The 24,676-nt window shown below is 43.2% G+C and overlaps 1 protein-coding gene across 1 annotated transcript in view; it reads left to right on the top strand.

Moving 5' to 3' along the window:
- Nucleotides 1-23,773, top strand: part of SLC25A42 (solute carrier family 25 member 42) — a 50,995-nt gene extending 27,222 nt beyond the window's left edge. The window contains exons 4-8 of the mRNA XM_083180479.1: nucleotides 1,494-1,519; nucleotides 3,696-3,862; nucleotides 5,425-5,541; nucleotides 9,392-9,543; nucleotides 22,388-23,773. Of these exons, the coding sequence (XP_083036605.1) occupies nucleotides 1,494-1,519; nucleotides 3,696-3,862; nucleotides 5,425-5,541; nucleotides 9,392-9,543; nucleotides 22,388-22,713 (788 nt within the window). The 3' untranslated portion in view covers nucleotides 22,714-23,773. The remainder of the gene's footprint in view (nucleotides 1-1,493; nucleotides 1,520-3,695; nucleotides 3,863-5,424; nucleotides 5,542-9,391; nucleotides 9,544-22,387) is intronic.
- The last annotated feature ends 903 nt before the right edge of the window (nucleotides 23,774-24,676 follow it).

The following is a 24,676-nucleotide window of genomic DNA, read 5'->3' as shown; positions in this document are numbered from 1 at the left end:
ATTCAAATTGTAAAATGTAGTTATTTAGGGGGTAGTTACTTAAGGCAATAACACAAGTTATACCCCATCCCAAAGTTTATTCATCTGGGTTCTGTGCTCACAAGACGCGTCCTGCCATGTCTGCTGCACCCTCCTCACTCCTGCTGACACCGTCTCTTTTTGTGACAGGCAGCGCGTTGCTTTCTGACAACACATTGCCTGCAGGAATGCACAGGAGCCAGGAGAGCCATGGTGCAGAAGGTCAGGGAACCGTTGGACCCCAGGTATTTAAGCTTTGTGGAAAGAGTATAATGTGATATTGCAATATTTTCGGTTCTGGGTGAAAACTTTGCATACTGGATGCAGGGCTATATACTTCTAATGTATTGGTATAGCCAAACGTACAAAATCATGTTGTTTACTTTGGATTAGCATAATTTTAACACCTTTCTACACCATTTAAAGGGAGTTTTTTTATTTTCAGATGACTTTAGTTCTGTGTTCTGAATGCCGTTATCACTTTTTCTTATATACAGACATTACTAATGACTAAAATGTACAAGTTAGAACATGAAAGTAGGCCTTTCAGCCTAATCTAACTATTCTGGGCAACAGTCTGTAGTACAATGATCTCAGCTACTTAATTACAGCAGTGCTTACACATTAGATGATAAAATAAACAATATGCACACTAATGTTGATTATTAACAATATTTTTGTGCATATCATCTAATGTCTAACCCACTATATCATTAACAATTATATGGGGTCGTCTGATGACTGAACATGCAGGAAGACGGAGAAGATCGCTAACGAGAGCTACCTCGTCGCCAGCAAGGTCCCTAGGTACACATTATTGTCTACTGTGTACCCAGCTTTACAGAGTGCACTGGCCAATTGGTTAAAAGACACAGAAGAACCCTGTGTATCCCTACAAATTATTTTCTATTAGTGCCTGACACAAAGGGTCCGATTCAATTGGCACTATTTGTATATAAAAAATACTGAATTAAAAAAAAAAAAAATACCATGCAATTTATCTGGGTTATCTCTGGCGAGTTGGCGGGCCAAACGTCATAAGCAGACTAGATGAGTGTGGCTCCATGTGTAGGGGTCCAGCACCGTGCTCCAACAGCCGGTAGGTTGATGATACAGCTGGGGGGTTTCATTTAACATAAGCTCCCCTGGCTGGTCAGCCTGGATGGGGTCCCTGGGGGAGTGGGGACCCCCAATTATTTGGTGCCCCCCCCCCCATGCTTCACATGTCTATGGGCTGAAGCCTGAGGAGGACCGACCTGCGGGGTGCGTGGCATTATGAGTATATACCTTTACTTAAAAAGGCACGCTTTTGTTTAAAAAAAAAAACGCACCCTATTGTATGTGACAAGCCATATGGTGTGATTTTATTTATTTTAAGCTGTATAAAAGCTGTATTATATCTTATCCATAATCTCTTTTGGAACTTCTGTGGTTACTACTATATTATCAATAGACTTTCTTTTTGTCTTATGCAGTGTCTTCAAACAGATTTTCTGCTAAGGTAAGGCCAGAATGTTTTACATCCACTACAGCAGTGGTTCCCAAACTGTGCGCCTAGGCTCCCTGGGGTGCCTCGGGACACTTGCCGGGGTGCCTCGGGTTGGTCGTCCAGGACCAATTCAAATTATTTATGATCAATTATTTCTGGACAAAACCAGTGCTGGTGGCTGCCAATCATAAAATTTGTACAATCAGAACCAAATCCTGTCCTTTACCACATAACTGAACCTAAGAAGCGCATATAAACACAATCTACTTAATGTGATATATATTTTTGGGGGCCTAGGGGTGCCTTGGAAAAATTCTGATACTCTAGGGTGCCGTTATTAGAAAAAGATTGGGAACCCCTGCACTACAGTATTATTAATGTGCTGCCATATAAAATATTAGATGCCCAAGGGAACATTTGGGGCATTTATATTCCTTATTAGCCTGATCGGTATAGAATATGCACCATTGCATATTTTCAAGAAACACAATGAAAACTAAATTAAACCTAAAATAATGTCCAAATGCCATTCTTCTATAACGTTGTCACTGGACGTAGCTGCCTTTGCCCGATATGATAATATCTAGTGAGTTTACTAAACAATAACATTTGGGTTTATTTTATGCCCATGGATCATTTCTGATTCTTCGGTCAGACCATCTGTCAAGGTGTTTCGCCTGTCCAAGCGATTTTCCTAGGAGCGGACAGCTTTCCATGGCAGGATGCTATGGAAAGCTATCCACCACATCACTCATCTGCTGGTAATACCAGCAGATGAGCGGTGGTGGCTGGAGATGATGCGGGAGTGTGCATCAGCGCTCACTGCTGGCCTGTACACACTGGACGGCTTTCCAGCTAAAAGCAATTTAAACAGTAAAACTGGGCTGCTTTCAGCTTAAAATCGCCCAGTGTGTATGGGCCTCAACTGTGTCTGGAAAACCTCCAGTCAGAGATGCCCAAATAATTATTCCTCTTTAAAATTCAGAGCTTGTGTAGATGTTATATGTGAAGCCCATACTATTATGGTACATTTTCCCTTATTTGGTGTACAGTAGTAGTCAAACCAGAGCTCTTTACATAGAACCAGGTGTTTTTAATTTTGTAGGCCAACAACAACAATTAAAATATCAGCAGTAAAGGTGTGTACACACTGTGCAATACGGTGGTCGTCTGGCCCCAGCGGGGTTTCAGCATCGGCTGGCAGGGAGGGTGGGACCGAAGTGGGGTTTGACAATATAGCAGAAAGACTGTGCTGCACAGTGCATTTACTATCGTAACGCTGCAGTGCCAGAATAAGGTCGTTAGGTTGACACTATTAAGGTTGAACACTGAAGGCCGACGCCTTTGGTTGACACAAACAAAGGTCGACAGGGTCAAAAGGTTGACATGGGTTTTTCATGTGCCGACAGGTAGTATTCCATGCCCTACTATCCACTAGGGCAGGGCTGGGCAATTGCGGCCCTCCAGATGTTGAGGAACTACACATCCCAGCATGCCTTGCATCAGTTTCAGCATGGCCACATAGCAAAACTAATGCAAAGCATCCTGGGATGTGTAGTTCCTCAACATCTGGAGGGCCGCAATTGCCCAGCCCTGCACTAGGGAGTGGAGGGAGAATATAATAGTGTGCTGAGCGTAGCAAGGGGACGAGGTACACAGATACAGTGTCCATGTCAACATTCGGGACAAAAAATGTGAAAAACCCACGTCAACCTTTTGACTAGTGGACCAAACTGTTGTCGCCTTTTGTCTGTGTCGACCTAAGGCATGTCGACCTTCAGTGTTCAACCCAATGTATGTTGACCTTAATGTGGTCAACCCAATGACCCATACCTCGCATCAAGATTGGATGTGGCCAAACAGTGTGATTTTGACTAACTTGCTATCTATTTGTTTATATGGTTAAAATCGATAGCCAAATGATGAGGTATGTAATGTTATTCAATAGGGGGAAATGTAGCAAACATTAGAGATAAAGTGAAGTTGAACAAAGTAACCAATCACCTTCTGTCGTTTCATAGAGTGTGCTAGATACACGACCGTTAGAAGCTGATTCTTGGCCGTGTTCTAGTCCAGCGCTTGCTTTCTCTCCAGGGCTTGATGCTTATCTTCCTTTATATTTAGGTTTATTAAAATGATTAAGTATTAATTTGCTCTCTAAGAAGCAATCATTTTTTGTCCCTGTCAGGAAGCCTACAAATTAATCTACCGCACATACCTTAACGATGGATTCTTAAGTCTATGGAGAGGCAATTCTGCCACTATGGTGAGAGTCATCCCCTATGCTGCCATACAGTTTTGTGCTCATGAACAATACAAAAAGAAGCTTGGCAGCTATTATGGCTTCCAAGGAAAGTAAGTATTCTGTCCAGCTTTGGAGAAAGTATGGCGTAAGTTTGGTGATCCCAGTGCCCACTTTGTGCTTCATGGAGTATGTTCACAGATTTGCACTTCTAAGTTTGATTTTATGATTTGTGAAATGAATGCACAAAGATGACATTCATTATAAGGACTTCTAATCCTAGCTATTATACTAACGTGATTGTGAGTTTCTTTTTTTAAGAGGGGGGGATATTTTGTTTGTTTTTTTTAAGTGGGGAACCATGTGCTTGGTATTTTTTTTTTTTTTTATGTGACGACCAAAGTGTTTTCTTTTTTTAATGTGAGGACAAGTGGCAGAAATGAGGTTGTTTTTATGGGCGGCAATAATTAGAGGGTGCACAACAATACAATTAAATATTCTTTCTCTTCAGGTGCGAATGCTGAAGATGTGCCTTGGCAATATAAAACTAATTTGCTCTCCAACTTTTTAATTCGAAAAACACATTGCTAAACTATAATGGGGCCTATATACAGAACAATTTCAGGGCATTTTCTAATACCCCTTTCACACCAGCCTAAATTCCCGGGTTGGGTCCGGGAACAACCCGGGACTAGCTCTGATGTGAAAGGTTCCAGGGACAAATTCCCGGGTTAATTTGCCGGCAATTCAACCCTGCTAGGTAGCAGGGTTGCTCCCGGGTCCTTTCAGGGTTACTGGCTGGTGTCCCTGCTTCCCGTGTTGCCTCTGCTAGTGCTGATTTGCTAGCAGGGCAACTTCCTGTTGTGGTGGACACTCACAGACACGCCCAGAGGCAGCATACAGCGTGCAGGTAGACACTGTGCATGTTCTGTGGCACCATAGATGCCAGAAGTTCATTTTAACCCCTGAAAGCCTGCAATGTGTGCCATGTCTTGGACAAATGAGGAGGTGAGAGAGCTATTAATCATTAGAGGGGAAGATGCTTTCATATGCCTTTTAATTTGTTTTATACAAGTAAACAAAGGCTGAACCACTACAAATGTTTTGTGTCTTAATTATTAATAATCCATAATCTAATGTGAGCCTAAAAAAGGCCATTTTCAATGCTATTCTCATAGAAATGCATGGTCATCCCGGGTTCAGTGTGAAAGGTGCCGACCTGGGTTGTCCCTGCTTCAAAAGCATGTGTGAATGGGTCCCAACCCGGATATGTCCCTGCTTGTCCCTGGAATTTAATTCCCGGGTTTGTCTCTGGTGTGAAAGGGGTATAAGCGTTCTAACTAGATTGCTTAGAAAATGCCCCTACATCGCTCCATGTGTAGGGCCATAGCGACAGCCCTGACAGATCGCTCAGCGCTGATGCATCGCTGTGTGCTGAGCGATCTAGTGTTTCTCAGAACACTCAGCAAATCGTCCTGTGTGTAGGCCCCTTTAATGTTTATAGATTAAGTAATTCCTCAGTGTAGTGATTTACTTTAGCTACAGCTATATGTGTTAATCTGTGGAATTTGTGCTTGCGATTTGTGTGTTTAGCTTTTTATTTTAGTGGCATTTTTCCCAAAATCACAGGCACATTTAGAAAATCAAATTGTGGCTTTTATTTTCTTTCCTCCAGTGCTTTGACGCCCATCCCTCGCCTAGTCGCAGGAGCTCTCGCGGGTACAACAGCTTCCATACTGACCTATCCTCTGGATCTTGTTCGTGCGCGTATGGCTGTAACACCAAAAGAGATGTGAGTTATGACTTTCTATCAAAAAATGTACCATATGAATACACTGACAACTGAGTAAATTGCCAAATATTTCAGAATTGTAGTTAGGGTAATAAGGAATGTGTAAAAAAAATTCTATCTACCAACTTCAATTAAATACCTATGACAGTGATTGTAATCATCTATATTATGGGCCTTATTCTGGTTGACTCGCAAAGCTGCGAGTCCACCAAACACCGCTCGCACGCCGGGTTTGCCTGCACGCTTGTGAATGGATGTTTTGCATAAACATCCATTCGCAGATTGGGTGCAGGGAGGAAATCATTCAGTGTTCGGCGACCATCAAATGATTTCTACAGCGCTCGCAGATGTAAGACACCTCTCTCGTGTCTCGCATCCACGATCGCCCTGTGCGGGAAGCGAGCGGGCAGCTGGCATCCGCTAACGTCAGCTGCCTGCCCCCCACACCCACGTCATAGGGAAATTTTTATGGAAATGCCCATAAAACGCTGGGCTTCCCGTGGGTGCAGCCCATCGCCCACACTGCTAGATGCGAACAAGCAGTTCGCCATGCCCACTTGCATCAAGTGGCTGCACATGCGCATAACGGTGAATGCGCAGTTGCTCGCCATCGCTCCCCTGCGCAAACATGCAGGGGAGTGAGGCTATCAGAATAAGGGCCTATGTTTCCCTTTTTCAGAAGTTGATGGCATTTTCAGATTGCGTTATTTGCTTGCAATTAGTAGGGCCATAAGGAGGATGGTGAAAGCACACGGGGTGGAAACCTGTCACCCTGCACTGCTGAATTACCTGTCGTTTGGCTGTACAGCCTCTCTGAGCATCCTAGCCGTGCTCGGAGCAGCACATTGCAGCAGTACTGACTTGGTAATGGCGGATCTGCACACCTACACTAATGGCTTATCCTTATAATGGCAAGGTGTTGGCAGTGGCTGCACAGGAGCACTGCCACCTAATTAATGGAAGACATTCAGCAGTTGTTCAGAGTTAGGCCTCAACTATTGATGAAAGCAAAACCATAGAAAATTGGGCATTCGCCATTTTCATCCTGACTTAATTATGTGGATATTTGTCTAATGTGTATCACACGTTGCTCTGTCTGGAGCAATTTTTTTTCTTCAATTCTCCAAACATGCCTTTACAGGTAGTCTACATGAGAATTATCGTGTGATCTGTAATAGTCACCCATGCATGTGATTATTATATTGTTTTAGTATACTTTCAGAAGTTAGTTAGCGCATATGAAAGTATTCTTAGTGGATTTTAGAACAATACAATATTCACATGGAAAAATATGCTATGGATATCATGGTCATGTTGTAGTTTGAGAGGTATATTTACTAAAGCTTCTAAAAATGAAGAGGCGCTGTTGCCCATAGCAACCAATCAGATCCTGTGTATCATTTTCTAGGATGCAGGAGTGATAGACAGACATAATCTGATTGGTTGCTATGGGGACCATCAACTCGCTTTAGAAGCTTTAGTTATCTTACCCGGATGTGTGTCTTGGCTTTGGATTAAAACTAGAACAAGAACACTGGGCGAGATATACTAAGCCTTAAAAAGTGATAAAGCGGAGAGCAATAAACTACCAACCAATCAGCTCCTAAATGTCATTTTTCTAACAGTCTGTAAAGTGTCAGGAGCTGATTGGCTGTCACTTTATCACTATTTTATCACTTTTCAAGCTTAGTACATTTGTCCTCAGTCTGTGATCTTTGTCAAAGATAGTGCTTAGTGTCATTTGACCTCCAAGCAACTGTCTGACTCGAAGTCTTCATGCACATTTTGGAGTGCTGTTTATCTACCACTAGAGCAATACTGTTGTACGCGGCTTGATATTTGTTTGTATCACCCTACAGCACTACTTTTTTTGTCATTTGACCAATATTATCTCTTAAGGGCCCTACATACGCAGAGATTTGTGCCAGAGATTCATAACGGAAGATTCAGAATGGGAGATTTCAAATCTGTCACAACTGTCACAGAAAGTGACGTAAAAAACTGCACTTCATCACAAAAATAATGTTATACGGTATAGACAGTAATTTCCTAAATAAACTTAATAAAATAAATTTGCTGACATTTAAAATAAAAACAAAAACAAACCTGGATGTAGAAAAACAGTGTCTATAATTTGTATATAGAATAATATGGTGAAATATATGCTGTGAGTGATACTGGGTTATTGATAATTAAAGATATGTCACAATGAAACAATAAATGAATACTGATGAAAATACAGGTCCTGATTCAGAGGTGGAAAAGGTTGCAGCAATGTTTTGCCGCAGCCCATACTGACACTTTATGCCAGTGCTGCAGCTGATGGTGTTCCTGCTGAGACACCCACTGACTGCACTAACCTGCTGCTGTATGTATTAAGCGTGCTGCTGTGTAATGGGCACTGCATATATAAATAAGTCAAAAGTGGAATAGTGACCCCCCCCCCCAAGCATTTAATAATTGGTGGCACATGTTGTAGTTTGAGCGGTATCTTTACTAAAGCTTCTAAAAATGAAGAGGCGCTGTTGCCCATAGCAACCAATCAGATCCTGACTGCACTAACCTGCTGCTGTATGTATTAAGCGTGCTGCTGTGTAATGGGCACTGCATATATAAATAAGTCAAAAGTGGAATAGTGACCCCCCCCAAGCATTTAATAATTGGTGGCACATGTTGTAGTTTGAGAGGTATATTTACTAAAGCTTCTAAAAATGAAGAGGCGCTGTTGCCCATAGCAACCAATCAGATCCTGTGTATCATTTTCTAGGATGCAGGAGTGATAGACAGACATAATCTGATTGGTTGCTATGGGGACCATCAACTCGCTTTAGAATAGTGACCCCCCCCCCCCCCCCCCCAAGCATTTAATAATTGGTGGCACATGTTGTAGTTTGAGAGGTATATAGCGACTGCACTGAATTGACTGACCGGGCCGTTCTGAATCTTGTGCAGATTCAGAACGACGGGGGTGCGCATGTAAATCGCTGTGTGGGCTATACACACAGCGATTTACATGCTTTTTAGTAAAATCGCTCAGAAAATGCCTGAAAATTGTGCTGTGGGTGGGGGCTCTTTAGTTTTACTGCTATTTAGGGACTGAGTTTGATTCCATCTCTACGTTTATTGCGGGCTGGGCAGCCGTGGTTTCCAGATTTACTACCTTATGCTAATTACAAGAAAGTAGGGCTAAATAGGGTTCATATGTCTGCATATGGGAATCACGTCGTCCATTGATTTTTACACCAGCTGCCACAATCTCCGCCATTAGTATCTGCACCCACTTCATGCTGATTACAAGAGATCCGTCACAAACAGGTTTCCCTTCCTCATGCACATAAATCAGAACTGCATGCAGCTTTATAGAACTCCCATAAGACGGGATGGATCAGTGTGAACACATTGTTCCAGCCCAATTGCCGTCTCGAAATGCCCAACTTTGCGGAAAGAATGTTCCAGACAAGTTCCGTATGATTTAGAATAGTTTGGAGATACTTTTAAAGTGCAAATTCTGTGCATGCGCTGTATGCACACCTGCTATTTGTGTCCGTGAACAATCAACTCCTTAACCCTTTGAGTGCCAAGTGATTTTGTCAAAATGGGTGGGAATATTGCAAAAGCAAACCTTTTTATTCATCAGAATAACATGTGATGTTTTACCTTTTTATATAGGAAATTTAAATGATTTTTTTTTACACTATCTTTTATAATTTTATATAACAAATTGGAGTGACACTGGCATTTTTAGTAGATATTTTGCACATCTCTCACAGATGTTGGCACTCAAAGCATTGTGCAAGGTGAAATACTATCAAGAAAGGGTTAATTAATTACCCTACTTTTTGTATTGCAGGTATAGTAACATCATCCATGTCTTCATTCGTATGTCCAGAGAAGAAGGACTGAAGACACTGTATCGGGGCTTCACTCCCACAATTCTAGGAGTCATTCCGTATGCCGGAATTAGCTTCTTTACCTATGAGACATTAAAGAAATTACATGCGGGTAAGTAATGTCCTATCATACACCAGTATTTCTAATAGAATTCTGTGGAGAAATGTAATAGGATGAGAGAATCAGAAAGTGAGAGATCTCCAGTTTTTTTTTTAAAGCGAAATCAAACAGGTTTTTGTAGTGTAAATTATTGCCGCTTGAAAAAAATACTGGAGATTGCTTACCAAATCTCTAACTTTCTGATTATCTCACCTTATTACATTTTCCCCTTGATTTCTGATGAAGTGTGGTTGTCCAAATATGTAGGGACCATCCACTATTGCATAAGGGGCCTGATTCTGATTTGCAAGTACAGCAAAGAAAAAAAATCCACCTGGGCAAAACTATGTTGCACTGCGGGGTTACAACTAGTATGTGCAGAGAGAGTTCGATTTGGATGGGGTGTGTACAAACTGAAATCTAAATTGTAGTGTAATACTAAAGCTGACTAACATTTGTGGGCTACATACAAAAGCGGGCAGTATTTACACTGCACAGATGAAATATAAATATATTTAAACCCTTTGCATTGCTTCCTGGTTTGTCCCAGATAGAAATTTACTCACTTTACTAAATTACTCAACAGTCTAGCACAGTGTTCCCAATCATGATCCATAAGGCACACTTTACAGTACTTTGGTGATATCAAAGCTTGAGCACTGACAAACAAACCAAATTAATGTGCTAGCCTTAAAATCTGGATGTTGGTGTGCCTTGATGAACCTGGATTTAAACCTCTGGTCTAGCACTTCTTTAGTTGTGTACCCTCTACACATAATGGGCACTTCACTGTGAATTTAATCTTTGCAGTAACATCCACACTTCTGAAATTATGACAAATGTATAAACTAATAGTTATGATCTTCAAGAGTACAATAAATAGTAACAAAACAGAAATCTTTTTAATAAATTCTGCAATATAACTGTAAAATTCATGTGCTTCGCATAATACTAGCCAAAAAATATGGACCCACCAACTGCAACCACCTCAACTGGTGGGTCCCTGACATTTCTTAGTGTCATGCCTAGTGACTTGCACCTATCAGGGACAACACTGTATGGATGATGAGATGTTTGAAGATGGAAGGATGGGAGGATAATGAGAGATTGGTGGTAGGTTATAGAGAGGAATGAAAGAGAGGATATATGGGGAGGTATGGGTAAGAAAGCGTATGAATCAGTGTGAAAGTTGTGGTAAACTCAGGATCCGGATAAAGTAAAAACTAGGATATGGAATTGGAAATAGTAAAAAAATTGTAGGTGAAGTGATGTCATTTTGGGGTGGGGATTCTCTGTTTATTTTTAATTGATTGTTTCTATATTTGTAAATATTGGGGGGGGAAAGTATGTATATATTGTATATTTGTATTTAAATGGATATAAAGGGTGGTACTAGTGCTGGTGAATCCCCACTTTCTGGATATAGGTGTGTTCTTGCACTGTCCTGTGTCAGATCTTAAATACACTCCCCTTTCTTTTTCGGGGGTGGCAGCACCCGTCCTGGGGGTTCCTGTTCCTGTGAACCCTGTGTGTGGAAGGTCTGAAAAAAAGGGGGCAAGAGGAGCGCCTCTAGTGTAGTATTTTAAGAATCAGTTTGTCTCCCTTGACCACATGAAGACAGACCAACACCCCAATACTAAAGGTGTACCGTATAAGGTGGTATTCCACCACTGCTTTGTGAGCGTCTTCCAACGATAACTCAAATGACTAATCAGCGAACCTCAAGGAATTCCAAAGCCTCCCTCCTTGGTCCTCTCCCCAATGTGAATTGCTGCTGCAAACCATGAGGAGGCAGTCTTCACCACCTGACACCATTCACCTGTATTTAACCATTTTTAACCTGGCACCATTCATTTGTATTTAAATGTTGCAATCTTTTTAATAAAAAAAAAGCATTGAAGCACTGTCCCTGCTGCAGTTTATGGGCAACAACACTTGCATGTATCCATTGACCCCTGCTATTGGCAAGCAGCACTGATAATAACAGGGGCACAAAGCAGCATTTTAATTAAGATCATTTATCCTTCATACATGGGTTAGAAGAGGTAACAGCGTAGGTAATGGTGCTGATATCGCTTCTCGACGAATCTAGGTCACCTGTGGATTTTTAAATTGTGACAGTTGGTGAGACATAGTGCTCCTACCAGGTGACCTCGAAAACATGACCTGTTTGGACTAATTTTTAGGAACTTATTATTATATTTTATTTATTACGTTTCTTATATAGCGCATACATATTCCACAGCGCTTTACAGAGAATAGTTGAACATTCACATCAGTCCCTGCCCCAGTGGAGCTTACACGCTATATTCCCTACCACATGTACACGCACACACGTTCATTCTAGGGTTAATTTGTTGTGAGCCAATTAGCCTACCAGTATATTTTTGGATTGTGGGAGGAAATCGGAGGAAACCCACGCAAGTACGGGGAGAATATACAGACTCCGCACAGTTAGGGCCATGGTGGGAATGGAACCCATGACCTCAGTGCTGTGAGGCAGTAATGCTAACCATTACACCATCCGTACTGCTCTAGTCTCTGGTTCATAGTGTGTCAGTTGAATATCACAGTGTACTCCTTACCAGTGCTATACAACATTGCCCCTAGTTTAATCACCCCCCCCCCCCCTCCTTTAATGGGTATAATTGTGAAAATGTATATAATTTTTGTACAGTCCTGTTTATTTATAAGTTTGGCAATATAATGTTTTCTATGCTGACCTCTACACATTTAAGTCTGTCTGTCACTGCCTGGGACATGTCTGCCCCTCAGTCCTCTCCTTAATTGTAAAATTATGATCTGTATATCGTACAAAGATTTTGCCCTTTACTTTAATGTCAGTGATGGGAAACAATTTGAAGATGATATTGGTCTTTACTTTCTTGCAGAAAAGCACAGCTGATTAGATTGTGCCAGCTATTAGCCATGTTCCTGATGGGTATCCAAATTGGTATGGGCATCTCTAAATCTAAACGTTTTACATGTTAACGAAGATATTGACAGGTGTATTTCTGTATTGTAAACTAGAAAATCATGTTAGCAGCAACCTCTGCTATAATCTGACTATCAAAGCTCTAGTTTACTAATGTATAAGACTCTGGAGTTGCCCAATTATGATGACACATTAATGTACAGACAAATACATTTTTCTTTTACATTCCATTGAAGGGAGTGCAGCTTACCTTTGATGAAAAGTTATTGAAGTTAAGGCCATGGATATACCTCAGACTGTCATCAGAGATAGAGATCCAATGATTTACATAACATGTAAACTCCTTGTTTTACATAGTAACATAACATAGTAATTAAGGCTGAAAAAAGACATTAGTCCACCGAGTTCAACCTATCTATATTGTAACTACTGACTTGAGTAAGTCATATCTATAGGATTCCCTTAGTGGCCAAAAATGCATCCAGTTTTGATTAAAATTCATTAACAGTAGTTGCTGTAATTACCTGCACCGGCAATGAGTTCCAGAATTTTACTGCTCTAATGGTGAAGAATCCTCTTCTTAATTCAGTGTGGAATTTATTTTCCTGGAACCTCAGTACATGCCCGTGTGTCCTAAGTATAGGCCTGTTAGTGAACAAATAATCTCCCAGTTCCATATGATTTCCAATCATGTATTTGAACATACTAATCATATCACCTCTCAACCTCTGTTTCTCCAGTGAAAACATATTCAGCCTGGTTAACCTATCTTTGTATTCTAGTGATTCAAGACCTTTTACTAGCTTAGTCACCCTTCTCTGTACCTGTTCCAATTAATTTATGTCCTTCCTAAGGTGCGGTGCCCAGAACGGAACACAATACTACAAGTGTGGTCTCACCAATGCCTTGTAAAGAGGCACTATCACATTGCCTTACCTTGAATCCATGCCCCTTTTAATGCATGCCAGTGTCTGGTTTGCTTTTGCTGCTGCACTTTGGCAGTGTGCACTATTTACTCAATTTCTCATCTATGATGACCCCCAAGTCCTGCTCTACAGCAGAATTTCCTATAATAACTCCATTTAGCCTATAAGTAGCTTGTTCATTTTTGTTCCGCAAATAAATTAGTTGACATTTTTCAACGTTAAACTGCATTTTCCACCTTTCCGCCCACCTTTCCAGTTTATTTAAGTCACTTTTTGTAGTGTTTCCACATCCTCTCCTGAGTTAATTTCCTTACTAAATTTTGTGTCGTCTGCAAATATTGCAATTTTACTCAATATGTTACTTCCAATATCATTAATGAATATATTAAACAAGGTGGGTCCCAATATTGAACCTTGCGGGACTCCACTTTGGACCTTACCCCAGCTGGAATGTATGCCATTTACTACCACTCTCTGTCCCCGATTGTGCAACCAGTTTTTAATCCAATTACAAATTTTATCTCCTAACCCTAAATTACCTAGTGTCATTAATAACCGTGTCAAAAGCTTTAGCGAAATCAAGAAGTATTACATCAACAGATTTCCCTAAGTCCAGCCCCCTACTGACTTCCTCATAGAAGCTAATTAAATTAGTCTGACATGATCTATGTTTGACGAACCCATGCTGAGCCTTACTTATCACTTTCTCAATTTTTGATATTATCTCTTATTATTCCTTCTAATATTTTCCCCACATAATTTTTAGGGTTAGTTTTGCTACCTTTCTTCCATATTGTTACTAAGTTAGCTATGCGCCAGTCCGTTGGTACCATCCCTGAGTTTATTGATTCCTCGAATATCAGATATAATGGTAGTGCTATGACAGAACTCAATTATTTTAGTATCCTAGGGTTTATTTAGTCTGGGCCAGGAGATTTTTTACTATTTAGGTTCCGTAATCTATTTTTGACCATTTCCTCACTCAAACATACAGTTTGGGAGCCATCAAAAGCCGAGCGTTTAATCTTTGAAGAGATCCGTTCCCCGGAAGGCCCTGCACAGCACTGCGTTCCCCGGAAGGCCCTGCATAGCACCGATATAACGATAGTGCAAATCGAATGTAGATAGCATGAATTGTATACACATAGTACTGAGATAGCAAAGATTGCATAGCACTCGAATCTTAAGTCGAATAGCAAGGGGATTTCACAGTGTGTACACCACTAGGAATGGATTGCCAATGTAAATATATAAAATGTATGAGGAAAAGTTACTTCAGGCATTTTGAGGGCTATATTAAGGTTTGGAAGTGTGATTGGATGTTGTACAAAGCCATAAGGGTAATTTTTTGCACAGGGGAAAAAATCCATTCATCCCATTACTTGAACTTCTGATATTTAAAATATTGGCTGCATTCAATTTCGCTTGTTATAACTTATGTAGTACATATAACTTTTTAAATCATTGACCACCAATATATTCCTGGATTGGCAAATACCTGTATTGCTGATAATTTTTAATCAATGTATTCATTATTTAGTTGTCAAGCTGTATAACATACTAAAATGGGCAAGTCCAACTGGGCAGCACGCAACTCTAAAAATGTAGAAACCGTCAGCATACCTATAGACTTGTCAGGCTCTGCAAGTTAGATGATGATTAAGTAGGTTGTGGGTTGCTGAAAGATTGCAGAACCTGGAACAGGATGTGATTAATATTGTCAAGGAACAATGGAGGAGCAGCAATAAGAGTCCACAAAGATTATTAACTCAGCTGTGTATATATTTCACAATATGTTTTGTACCTCTGGTATCTTCAATCAGGCAAATCTGGGCATGTCTGAATTTGCATTTATACTAGAGGGAAAATTCTGTAAAAAAAAAATGATCTGGTTTCTGAAGCATCTGTTTAGAAAACACTATATTCTTGCTTCTTTAGCTTTATAGAGCCAATTATTCTAAAACTTGTGGATTTAAGTAGGTAATATAAAGTTGGATTACATTACTTATTTGCATAGAGGTTGTGGCCAGAAAGTAAACAAATTGGTATTAGGTGGTGGTCACGCCTGGAATGACCTCTAAGTGACAAAAAGCGGTGTGTGTGATCTCTCTGCAATGCTCCTATAGGCATCTTTAGTGGGACATGGTAAAAGGCTAATGGGGCCTACACGAGGAGATATGATGAGCATTCTGAGTGATGCACGGTAGTAGCTTCACACTAGCCTGAAGGGTAGATTTATTAAGCTCGGGGAAGGGATAAAGTGTCTGGTTTTTATCACCGGCCAATCAGCTCCTACCTGTCGTTTTTCAAACCAAGCCTGTAACTTCACAGGTAAGAGCTGATTGGCCGGTGATAAAAAAATGGACACTTTATCACTTCACCGAGCTTAATAAATCTGCCCCTGAGGGGGAGATTAATTAAGCTCAGTGAAGTGATAAAAGGTCTGGTTTTTATCACCGGCCAATCAGTTCCTAACTGTGAAGTTACAGGCTTGGTTTGAAAAATGACAGGTAGGAGCTGATTGGCCGGTGATAAAAACCAGACACTTTATCACTTCCCTGAGCTTAATAAAGGCCCCCATACACTAGCCGATTTTGGTCAGATTTCAGCCAGATCAGTCGGATCTGGCCGAAATCGGACCAAAATCGGCTAGTTTTGATGTCCCCTCAGATCCGATGCGCGGTCCCGTGCGCATCGGATCTGCGTCGGGTGGTCGGACCTGCTGCACGTCCGACCACCCGACTTGGGACCTAGTGGGGCGGCGCGGCGGTGGAGGGAGCAGGGGGGGCTGGGGACGCTGCGTGGGACACGTCTGTGCGGCTAGAAGGTAGAGGGAGCAGGGGGGGCTGGAGACGCTGCGGGGGACACAGGCTGCATAGAGCCGGGCAGGGGGAGCCGGCCGGGAGCTGTCAGTAATGAATAAAAAAAAAAAAAGCCCATACAATGAATGGGCGGCCTGTGATTGGCTGAGCGCTCTCTCAGCCAGTCAGCAATTGGCTGAGAGAGCGCTCAGCAGCCAATCACAGGCTGCCCATTCATTGTATGGGCTTTTTTTTTTTATTCATTACTGACAGCTCCCGGCCGGCTCCCCCTGCCCGGCTCTTTGCAGCCTGTGTCCCCCGCAGCGTCTCCAGCCCCCCCTGCTCCCTCTACCTTCTAGCCGCACAGACGCTGTCCCCCGCAGCGTCCCCAGCAGCGGGGGACACAGACGTGTCCCCCGCAGCGTCCCCAGCCCCCCTGCTCCCACCAGCTCCCACCTCTTAGCCACCCCCCCCCCCCTGCTCCCCGGGTTTTTTACATGTGATAAATCGAGACGATTTATCACATGTAAAAAATGGCACATCAAGTGCCAATCTAATCAAGCTCCCCCGGGGAGCAGCCGGGGAAGCTCAGGGGGAAGTCGGGGGCGACTTGTCCTAAGGACAAGTCGCCCTAGTGTATGGGGGCCTTTAATCTACCCGATTGGAGTGCTGTACCGTTTCTTCTGTGTGTGTGTGTGTGTGTGTGTATATATATATATGTATATGTATATATATGTGTGTGTTTGTGTATATATCAGCCTCTTGCATCCACCGTGGTGTTTTCCTTGAAAATTGGTATAGACAGGTAGTGAAAGAAGCCAGCACATCCATTTCCAATGGAAAAATTTTTCTTTTATATTTCGAAAGTCAAAAAGAGAAAAAACAGCATTTTTGGTACAGAACTTGAGTCCATTATGAAGGAGGCCATGGGGGGAAAGAGCACTTTCCTTCCCATAATGTCAAAACATTCAGTGTCCAAGTTTGGGGCTTTTAAGCCATCCTTTCGTTCCTCCTTTCGAGGGGGTGCATCTAACAGAGGACAGGAAGAGGAAAGTTTCCAGCCAGTAAGGGGAGGGCACCCAGATCCTGTTTCCGGGCCTTTGCTAAGAAGCACCCGTCCAAGAGTGAGGATAAGTCCTCGGCATGATGGGGCGGAGACTCCCCGTTCTGGTTGCAGAGTGGGGGGTCGCCTCCTGCAGTTTCTGGGCAGGTCGAACATATCCACAACGGACCCTTGGGTTCTATTCCATCATTTCGCAGGGTTACAAAATAAATCTATGGGGGCCTCCCCCAAAGAGATTTCTTCCTACACCCCTAGCACGGGAAGCTCGCCTGTGGAAAGCTCTCTTGGGGGCGGCAACGTCTCTTCTCGAGAAGGGAGTGATGATCCCGGTACTTCAGGAAGAAAGAAAGAGAGGATTTTATTCCATTCATTTCTTGGTCCCCAAACCAGATGAGTCCTTCAGACCCATTCTAAATTTGAAGTCTTTAAATCTGCACCTGTGGGTGGACCATTTTCGCATGGAATCTCTTCGATCAGTGCTGTTAAGCATAGAGTCTGGAGAATTTCTAGCATCTGTGGACATCCAAGATGCTGATCTGCATGTACCTATTTGCAAGGAACATCAGTCTTTGCTGCGTTTTGCTATTGGAGAGTCTCATTTACAGTTCCAGGCTCTTCCTTTTGGCCTGCCTACAGTGCCGAGAGTCTTCACAAAGTAAAGGCTGTCATGGCAGCGGCTCTCAGGCTAAAAGGGATAGTGATTATCTCGTATTTAGACTATCTCCTGTTCAAGGCGGAGAAGTTGCAGGAACATCTGGCTTTTGCGACACAGTTCTTCCAAGACCATGGGTGGTTGTTAAATCTCCCGAAGTCTCATTTGACACCCACACAGAGACTTCAGTTTCTGGGGGTGATTTCGGACACACCCCTGTGTTTCTTCCAGAGTTCAAAGCAGTGGACATTTGCCAATTGGTCTTGCTGATCATTCAGTCTCCAAATCCAACAGTTTAGCAGGGAGTGAAGCTGCTAGGCAAAATGGTGGCAACCTTTGAGACACTGCAGTTTGCAAGGTTTCACTCAAGAAGATTTCAGTGGAACATTCTGTCATGTTGGTCAGGAAATTCAAAGACCATGAAACCGGAACGGCTGTTGCTGTCTCAGGAGACAAGGGAGTCCTTGATCTGGCGTCTCTGCAAATGGGGTGTTCCCTTTGCTCGTGGGATTGGCTGGTTGTCACGACCGATGCCAGTCTCAGGGGCTGGGGGGCAGTAGTCCTACACCTGAGGTTGCAGGGTTTGTAGTCCAAGGAAGAATCCAGACTGCTGATCGACATCTTGGAGCTCCGGGTGGTTTGGAACATCCTTCTGCAGGCAGAGGATCTCCTGAAGGGATCACCTGTACGCATACAGGCAGACAGTGCCACGGCTGTGGCTTATCGGAATCATCAGGGCGGGACTTGCAGCAGGATGGTAATGCAGGAAGTCTAGCAGATTTTCCAGTGCGCAGAGGTGAACATTCCTACTCTGTCGGCTGTGTTCATTCCGGGGATCCGGATTGTAGAAGCGCAGGGCAGAGCTGTTGGAAGGAGAGTGGGCGCTTCATCAGGAAATTTTTCAGGAGATAGTGACTCTCTGGGTGCTCCCAGAGATAGACTTGACGGCGTCCAGACACAATTGTCAGGTTACCAGGGATCCGACCGCGTGGTCAGTGGATGCCATGACCGTTCCGTGGCGTTTCAACCTTGCTTACGTGTTCCCTATGATTCTGTGGGTCCTGAATAGAGTGAGGACACAGGAGGTACAAATCATTCTGATTGCACCGTACTGGCCCAGGAGGTCATGGTATTCAGACATACTGAGGTTGTCGAAGGACTCTTGGCATCTTCCTTTATGACCGGACTTGCTCAAACAAGGACCTTTTCTGCACCAGGACCTAGCTTGTCTAAATTTGATGGCCTGGCTTTGAAACCTCCTTACTAAGGAAGAAGGTTTTCGGAAGCGGTTATCCAGACTATGCTCAGGGCTCGCAAGCCTGTATCAGCTGCAAATTACCATCGTGTCTGGAAAATTTATATCAGGTGGTGTGAGTATCAGAAGGTACACGCATCTAGGTTCAAGGTCTCTAGACTGTTCAAATTTCTTTCAGGGCTTAGCCTGCAGTCTTTAAAGGTACAGTTGTCTGCCTTATCCATTTTCTTTCAGAAAAGTATAGCCCTGTTACGTACAGACTTTTTTGCAGGGATTCATGAGGCTTAAACACCCATATAGGCAGCCGGTGGCGTCTTGGGACCTGTCTTTAGTTTTGTCAGTGTTACAAAAACCTCCATTTGAGCCTTTACGGTCGGCTGACCTTAAATTTCTGTCTTGGAAACTTACCTTTTTTGTTGGCTATAGCTTTGGCTAGGCGCGTTTCAGAATTGGGGGGGCCTTGTCTTGCAATTCTCAGTTTCTGATTTTCCATGAGGACAGGGCTGTACTTCGTACAGTACCTAAGTTTCTACCTAAGGTAGTGTCAAGTTTTCATTTAAACCAGGAGATTGTGCTACCAGTGTTTTGTCCTCCTGAGGAGTCCAGAAATAGGGACAAGTTGGAGAAACTGGACGTTGTTTGCGCTTTGGGCATATACGTTGAAAAGGAAACGATATTCGCAAAACTGATGTTTTTGGTAAGACGTACATAAGAGAGGGTGAACTGCTTCTAAGCAGACCATTGCCAGATGGTTAAGGTCAGTAATTGCCTTTGCCTACACTAAGGTAGGTAGACCTATTCCTTCACGGATAAATGCCCATACCACCAGGTCAGTTGCTTCCTCTAGGGCTGTGCGTGATGGGGCTGCGGCGGAGAAGTTGTGCAGGGCTGCCACCGGGTCCTCTGTTCATACCTTTACCAAATTCTATAGGTTCCATGAGTTCGAGTCGGCGGACACTTCATTTGGGCAAGCAGTGATGAGAACTGTAAGCCTAAGCGTATCCTCCCAAAGGACCGGCTCTTGAACCTCCCATGGTTGAGCCGTTTCACCATGATGGACGAAAGAGAAAAGAGTATTTTTGTAATAACTTACCATTGGAATCCCTTTCTCTGAGAAGGGATTTGAACGGTAAGTTCTTACAAAAATCCCCTTTTTGCAGGTCTCCTCACAGAATCACAAGTGAAATAAGGTACTTATGTTAGTTGGGCGCCCACTAAGCAATTCTGCGTAGTGAAATCGAATGGCATCGCATCGCATGGGCCAATTTAGGGCCATGCGATATGCGATGCGATTTTCCTATGTAATTTATTCACTCCTCTCTCAGCCCCGGGTCATCGCATCTGCCGCAAAATAGCATGCAATTTTAAATCGCATGCTATTTTATAGGGTGTGCGATGCCATGACATTAGGTAAACAATAAGATTGTATGAACCCCCCCCCCCCTCCCCCACTATCCACGCCACCCGAAGCGTGGCGAGCGGCGGTGAAATGCGTCCTCCAACTTTTTCATTACCCCACTATCCACATTGGCGTGGGGTTGATTTTATATAGTGTGGCGAGCCACCAAGCCCGAAATGTGGTGAGCGCAGTGAGCCCTGCAAGGGGACGCGTAATACATGTAAAGTAATCAGTGTCCTGCTACGCTCGCCACGCTTCGGGCTCGGTGGCTCGCTACATTATATAAAATCAACTCCACGCCGATGTGGATAGTGGGGGTATGAAAAGGTCGGGGTGGAGGGGTGCGTAAAAGCAATTTATAGGACATACAATCATATTATTGTATACCTAATGTAAAATCTCATGCGATTTTTTGCGGGAGGTGCGATATTGTGGTGTTAAATATAAAAAAATGTACATGAAAGCATCACATCGCATGCCCTTAAAATGGTCCATGCGATGCGATTTCACTACGTTACTGTCCGTATGCTAATTGGTCACCCAACTAACATATGAGTACCTGAAATAATTAGCTCCACCTTTGGATCTTTTAAAATGTGTCAATGAGTAATGAGTGCATCTGTGCAGCTGCCGGATGATCTGGAAAACGAACTGTGGGGTCCTGAAGAACGAGTTTGAGAACCCCCTTCTTTAGGTAAATCATGACAAGACTGTAAAGGCCCCCATACACTAGGGCGACTTGTCCTGAGGACAAGACGCCCCCTACTTCCCCCTGAGTTTCCCCAGCAGCTCCCCGAAGGAGCTTGTTAAGATTGGCACTTGATGTGCCATTTTTTACATGTGATAAATCGTCTCGATTTATCACATGTAAACCCGGGGAGCAGGGGGGGGCTGCAGAACAGGGCTGCTGGTGGGGGGCGCTGCTAAGGCAGCGTGCAGGGGACGCTGTGGGGGACAGAGCCGGGCAGGGGGGGGCTGGAGCTGTCAGCGCTGGAAAAAAAAGCCCATACAATGAATGGGCAGCCTGTGATTGGCTGAGCGCTCTCTCAGCCAATTGCTGACTGGCTGAGAGAGCGCTCAGCCAATCACAGGCTGCCCATTCATTGTATGGGCTTTTTTTTTCCAGCGCTGACAGCTTTTCCTGCCCAGCTCTGTTACTGCCAACTCTGTGTCCCCAGCAGCGCCCCCCTGTCTTACTAGCAGCGCCCCCCCTGCATTGACGGCTCCCTGCGGAGGTAGTGCAGGCGGGGACTGCAGGCGTCGCAGAGCAGAGACTGTCGGCGCGGCGGGAGAATAGAAAAATCTTATTCAAAAGACTGGGCGGCCGCTCAATCAGTGGCCGCCCGGTCTTTTAAATAGGATTTCTTCCTATTCTTCCGCCGCGCCGACTGTCTCTGCTCTGCGACGCCTGCGGTCCCCGCCTGCACTACCTCCGCCGGGAGCCCTCAATGTGGGGGGCACTGCTAGTAAGGGGGGCTGTATATAAAGATATATCGGATCTGAACATCGTGGGTGCTAAAAAGCACCCATGATGGCTCAGATTCCGATATCTTATGTTCTGTAGGTCCGACGCCGTGATCCGATGCGCGCGGGACCGCGCATCAGATCAGATGTCAAACACATGCGATTTTGGGCCGATTTCACCCATTTATCGTCCCAAAGGGCCGAAATCGGCCGAAAATCGCATAGTGTATGGGGGCCTTAAGCTTGCAAGCAGGGCTCTCCTACTGTTTTGACTCTTTGTAACTACCCAGTAGTTAATACAATGCAGCACTTTCAAACGTGAGAAAGCAGTCTTACAATTTTTGTGTTCTGTTCTTTTCAGAGCACAGTGGCAGGACTGACCCATACCCTTTTGAACGGCTGCTCTTTGGGGCTTGCGCTGGACTCCTGGGTCAGTCATCCTCTTACCCTCTGGATGTGGTAAGGCGGCGCATGCAGACTGCTGGTGTAACTGGACACACATACAGCTCCATACTTGGCACCATGCGGGAAGTGGTGGCAGAAGAAGGCTTCATTCGTGGCTTGTATAAAGGGCTCAGTATGAACTGGGTGAAGGGTCCTGTGGCAGTTGGCATCAGCTTTACTACCTTTGATCTAACACAGATTCTTCTTAAGAAGCTCCAGCGAGTTACCGCCATCCAGCGGTAGAATGCATGGTTATTTGCGCCCTTGTGCTATTTTAGGAGTGTGTTAAAACAGCAAATTCCTCCTGGTCACTGCAAAGTAACAGAGATGGTTTTGCATTGTTCTGTAAAGAATTTGATTGGTGCTAGTTTAGTTAGCCAATACAATATGGCTATGGTATAAAGTGTTTAGTTAAAATTGCCAAACCAGGTGGTAAAATATCCTCTTCTTTATAGTAAGCTGCTACTGCCATACCAGCACCTTTGTGTACTAGGCCTGCCTCATCAGACATTTCATGTTCTTTATGTCTAGAATCCGCCTTTTGCTTCTTGTGCACTGGTTATCCAAGTGTCTTACAGCAGGCTTATCTTCTGCAAAAATATATTTAGAGGGCTTCTTATGGGCTGCAGTGTAGCATTACACTGAGATCTGGGGATCACCTTGGGACAGCACAAGCCAAATGAAAAGCCCTAAAGTTTAGGTCAGCTATTGAAGCTATTTTATGCCATTGAGTACAAAAACACAATATGACCCTTTTCAGCAGCAAAATAACTTGAAGTGCCATTATTTGTGTCTATGGAAGCGTTTTATTGCACTTTTTTGTGAATTTGTTCATTGTTCAGAAGTATTATGCTGGTGTGTAATTAGCTTACGTGTACAGGTATACACAACCAAATTTCTTTATGTGCCTATGCATGCACACAGGTAAGAATTCCAGTGTTAACAGCCTCTCAGTGATTAACAATCCTATTACAGCTTTCTGAATGACACCAAGAAAAATAATAGCGTATACATACATAAAGTTCTCCCTCAACAAAGCACATTGCCGCACACCGTTACTGAGATGACTCGTAAGTACACAATTTTGCACAACACATACAACCGACACCTTTGCTGCTGGAGGATTTATTTTTTAAATTTCTATTAATATATATATATTATAGTAAGATATGTTTTATGCTTTTGCCCTGTTCTGCTGTGTTGCAGTGACAGTATTTTGGAAAAAAAAAGTTTAAATATAAATACATATATTTTAAATAACTTGCAAGAGATTGTATATTTAATAAAATGTAATAAAAACGTATCCGGTATTTTTAATCCATTTTTGATTGGTAGAGTATATGATCATGTGTGGGTGCCATTGAAAAGTTAGAAACTCTGCTTTAGTGGCAGGTGCATCTTTTATTGTGTGTGTGTGTGTGTGTGTGTGTGTGTGTGTGTGTTAAGCAAAACTTCATTCAATTAGAGCGGAGGTTCTGCCCTTGGAGTAAAAATGAGTAACAATCAAAATACAGAAGACTTTCTGGCTTCTGAGCGTAAGTAAATAATAATGGCTATATTTTTATTCAGACCACAGATAAATATATAAATAGACACATTTAATCTGAGATGCTCTATTGTTTTTTGTTAAGTAAATATGTAGATATTTTATTAATAAACTTGAATTAAGGGGCCTACACACGGGGAGATGCTGTGCAGAGTTCTGAGCGATGTGTCAGGGCTAGTATTCTCTGGTGAGAACACTGGTCCCCCTGACACCGGCTACCCTGACGATTAGTTAGATGTTTCCAGAATGCTGGATATTAAGCGCCAGGTGATGGCAACGCGTGGGACCCTGCATTGTTATTGCTATGCCCTACACACGGAGCAATGTAGCCACTTTTTTAAAGCAATCTAGTGATATCGCTTAGAAAATGCCCCTATATCGCTACGTGTGTAGGCCCCATAAAACTGCTGGACTATTGTTTTGTACACCAATCTGATAGAATGGCAGATTTAATAAGACTCTGGTAGTAATGTGCTCTGTAAATCGTAATTGCACATCCAAGGTCACACCAGAGTTCTGCTCGCACCATCTGAAGGTGCCTCATTCTCAACTGTCCTAATTACACATGCCTGATAGAGGCTTCATCCAAACTTGCAATACACTTGTTCTTAATCCTGCAAGTATGGTATACTGTATATCACATTAAGATGTCGGTACTTG

The sequence above is a fragment of the Crinia signifera genome, chromosome 1 (genome assembly GCF_055691185.1).
Source record: "Crinia signifera chromosome 1, ASM5569118v1, whole genome shotgun sequence".
In the NCBI taxonomy this organism is placed as follows: domain Eukaryota; kingdom Metazoa; phylum Chordata; class Amphibia; order Anura; family Myobatrachidae; genus Crinia; species Crinia signifera.
The sequence above is the reverse complement of the archived record's forward strand: the minus strand, read 5'-3'. Positions and strand labels throughout refer to the sequence as shown.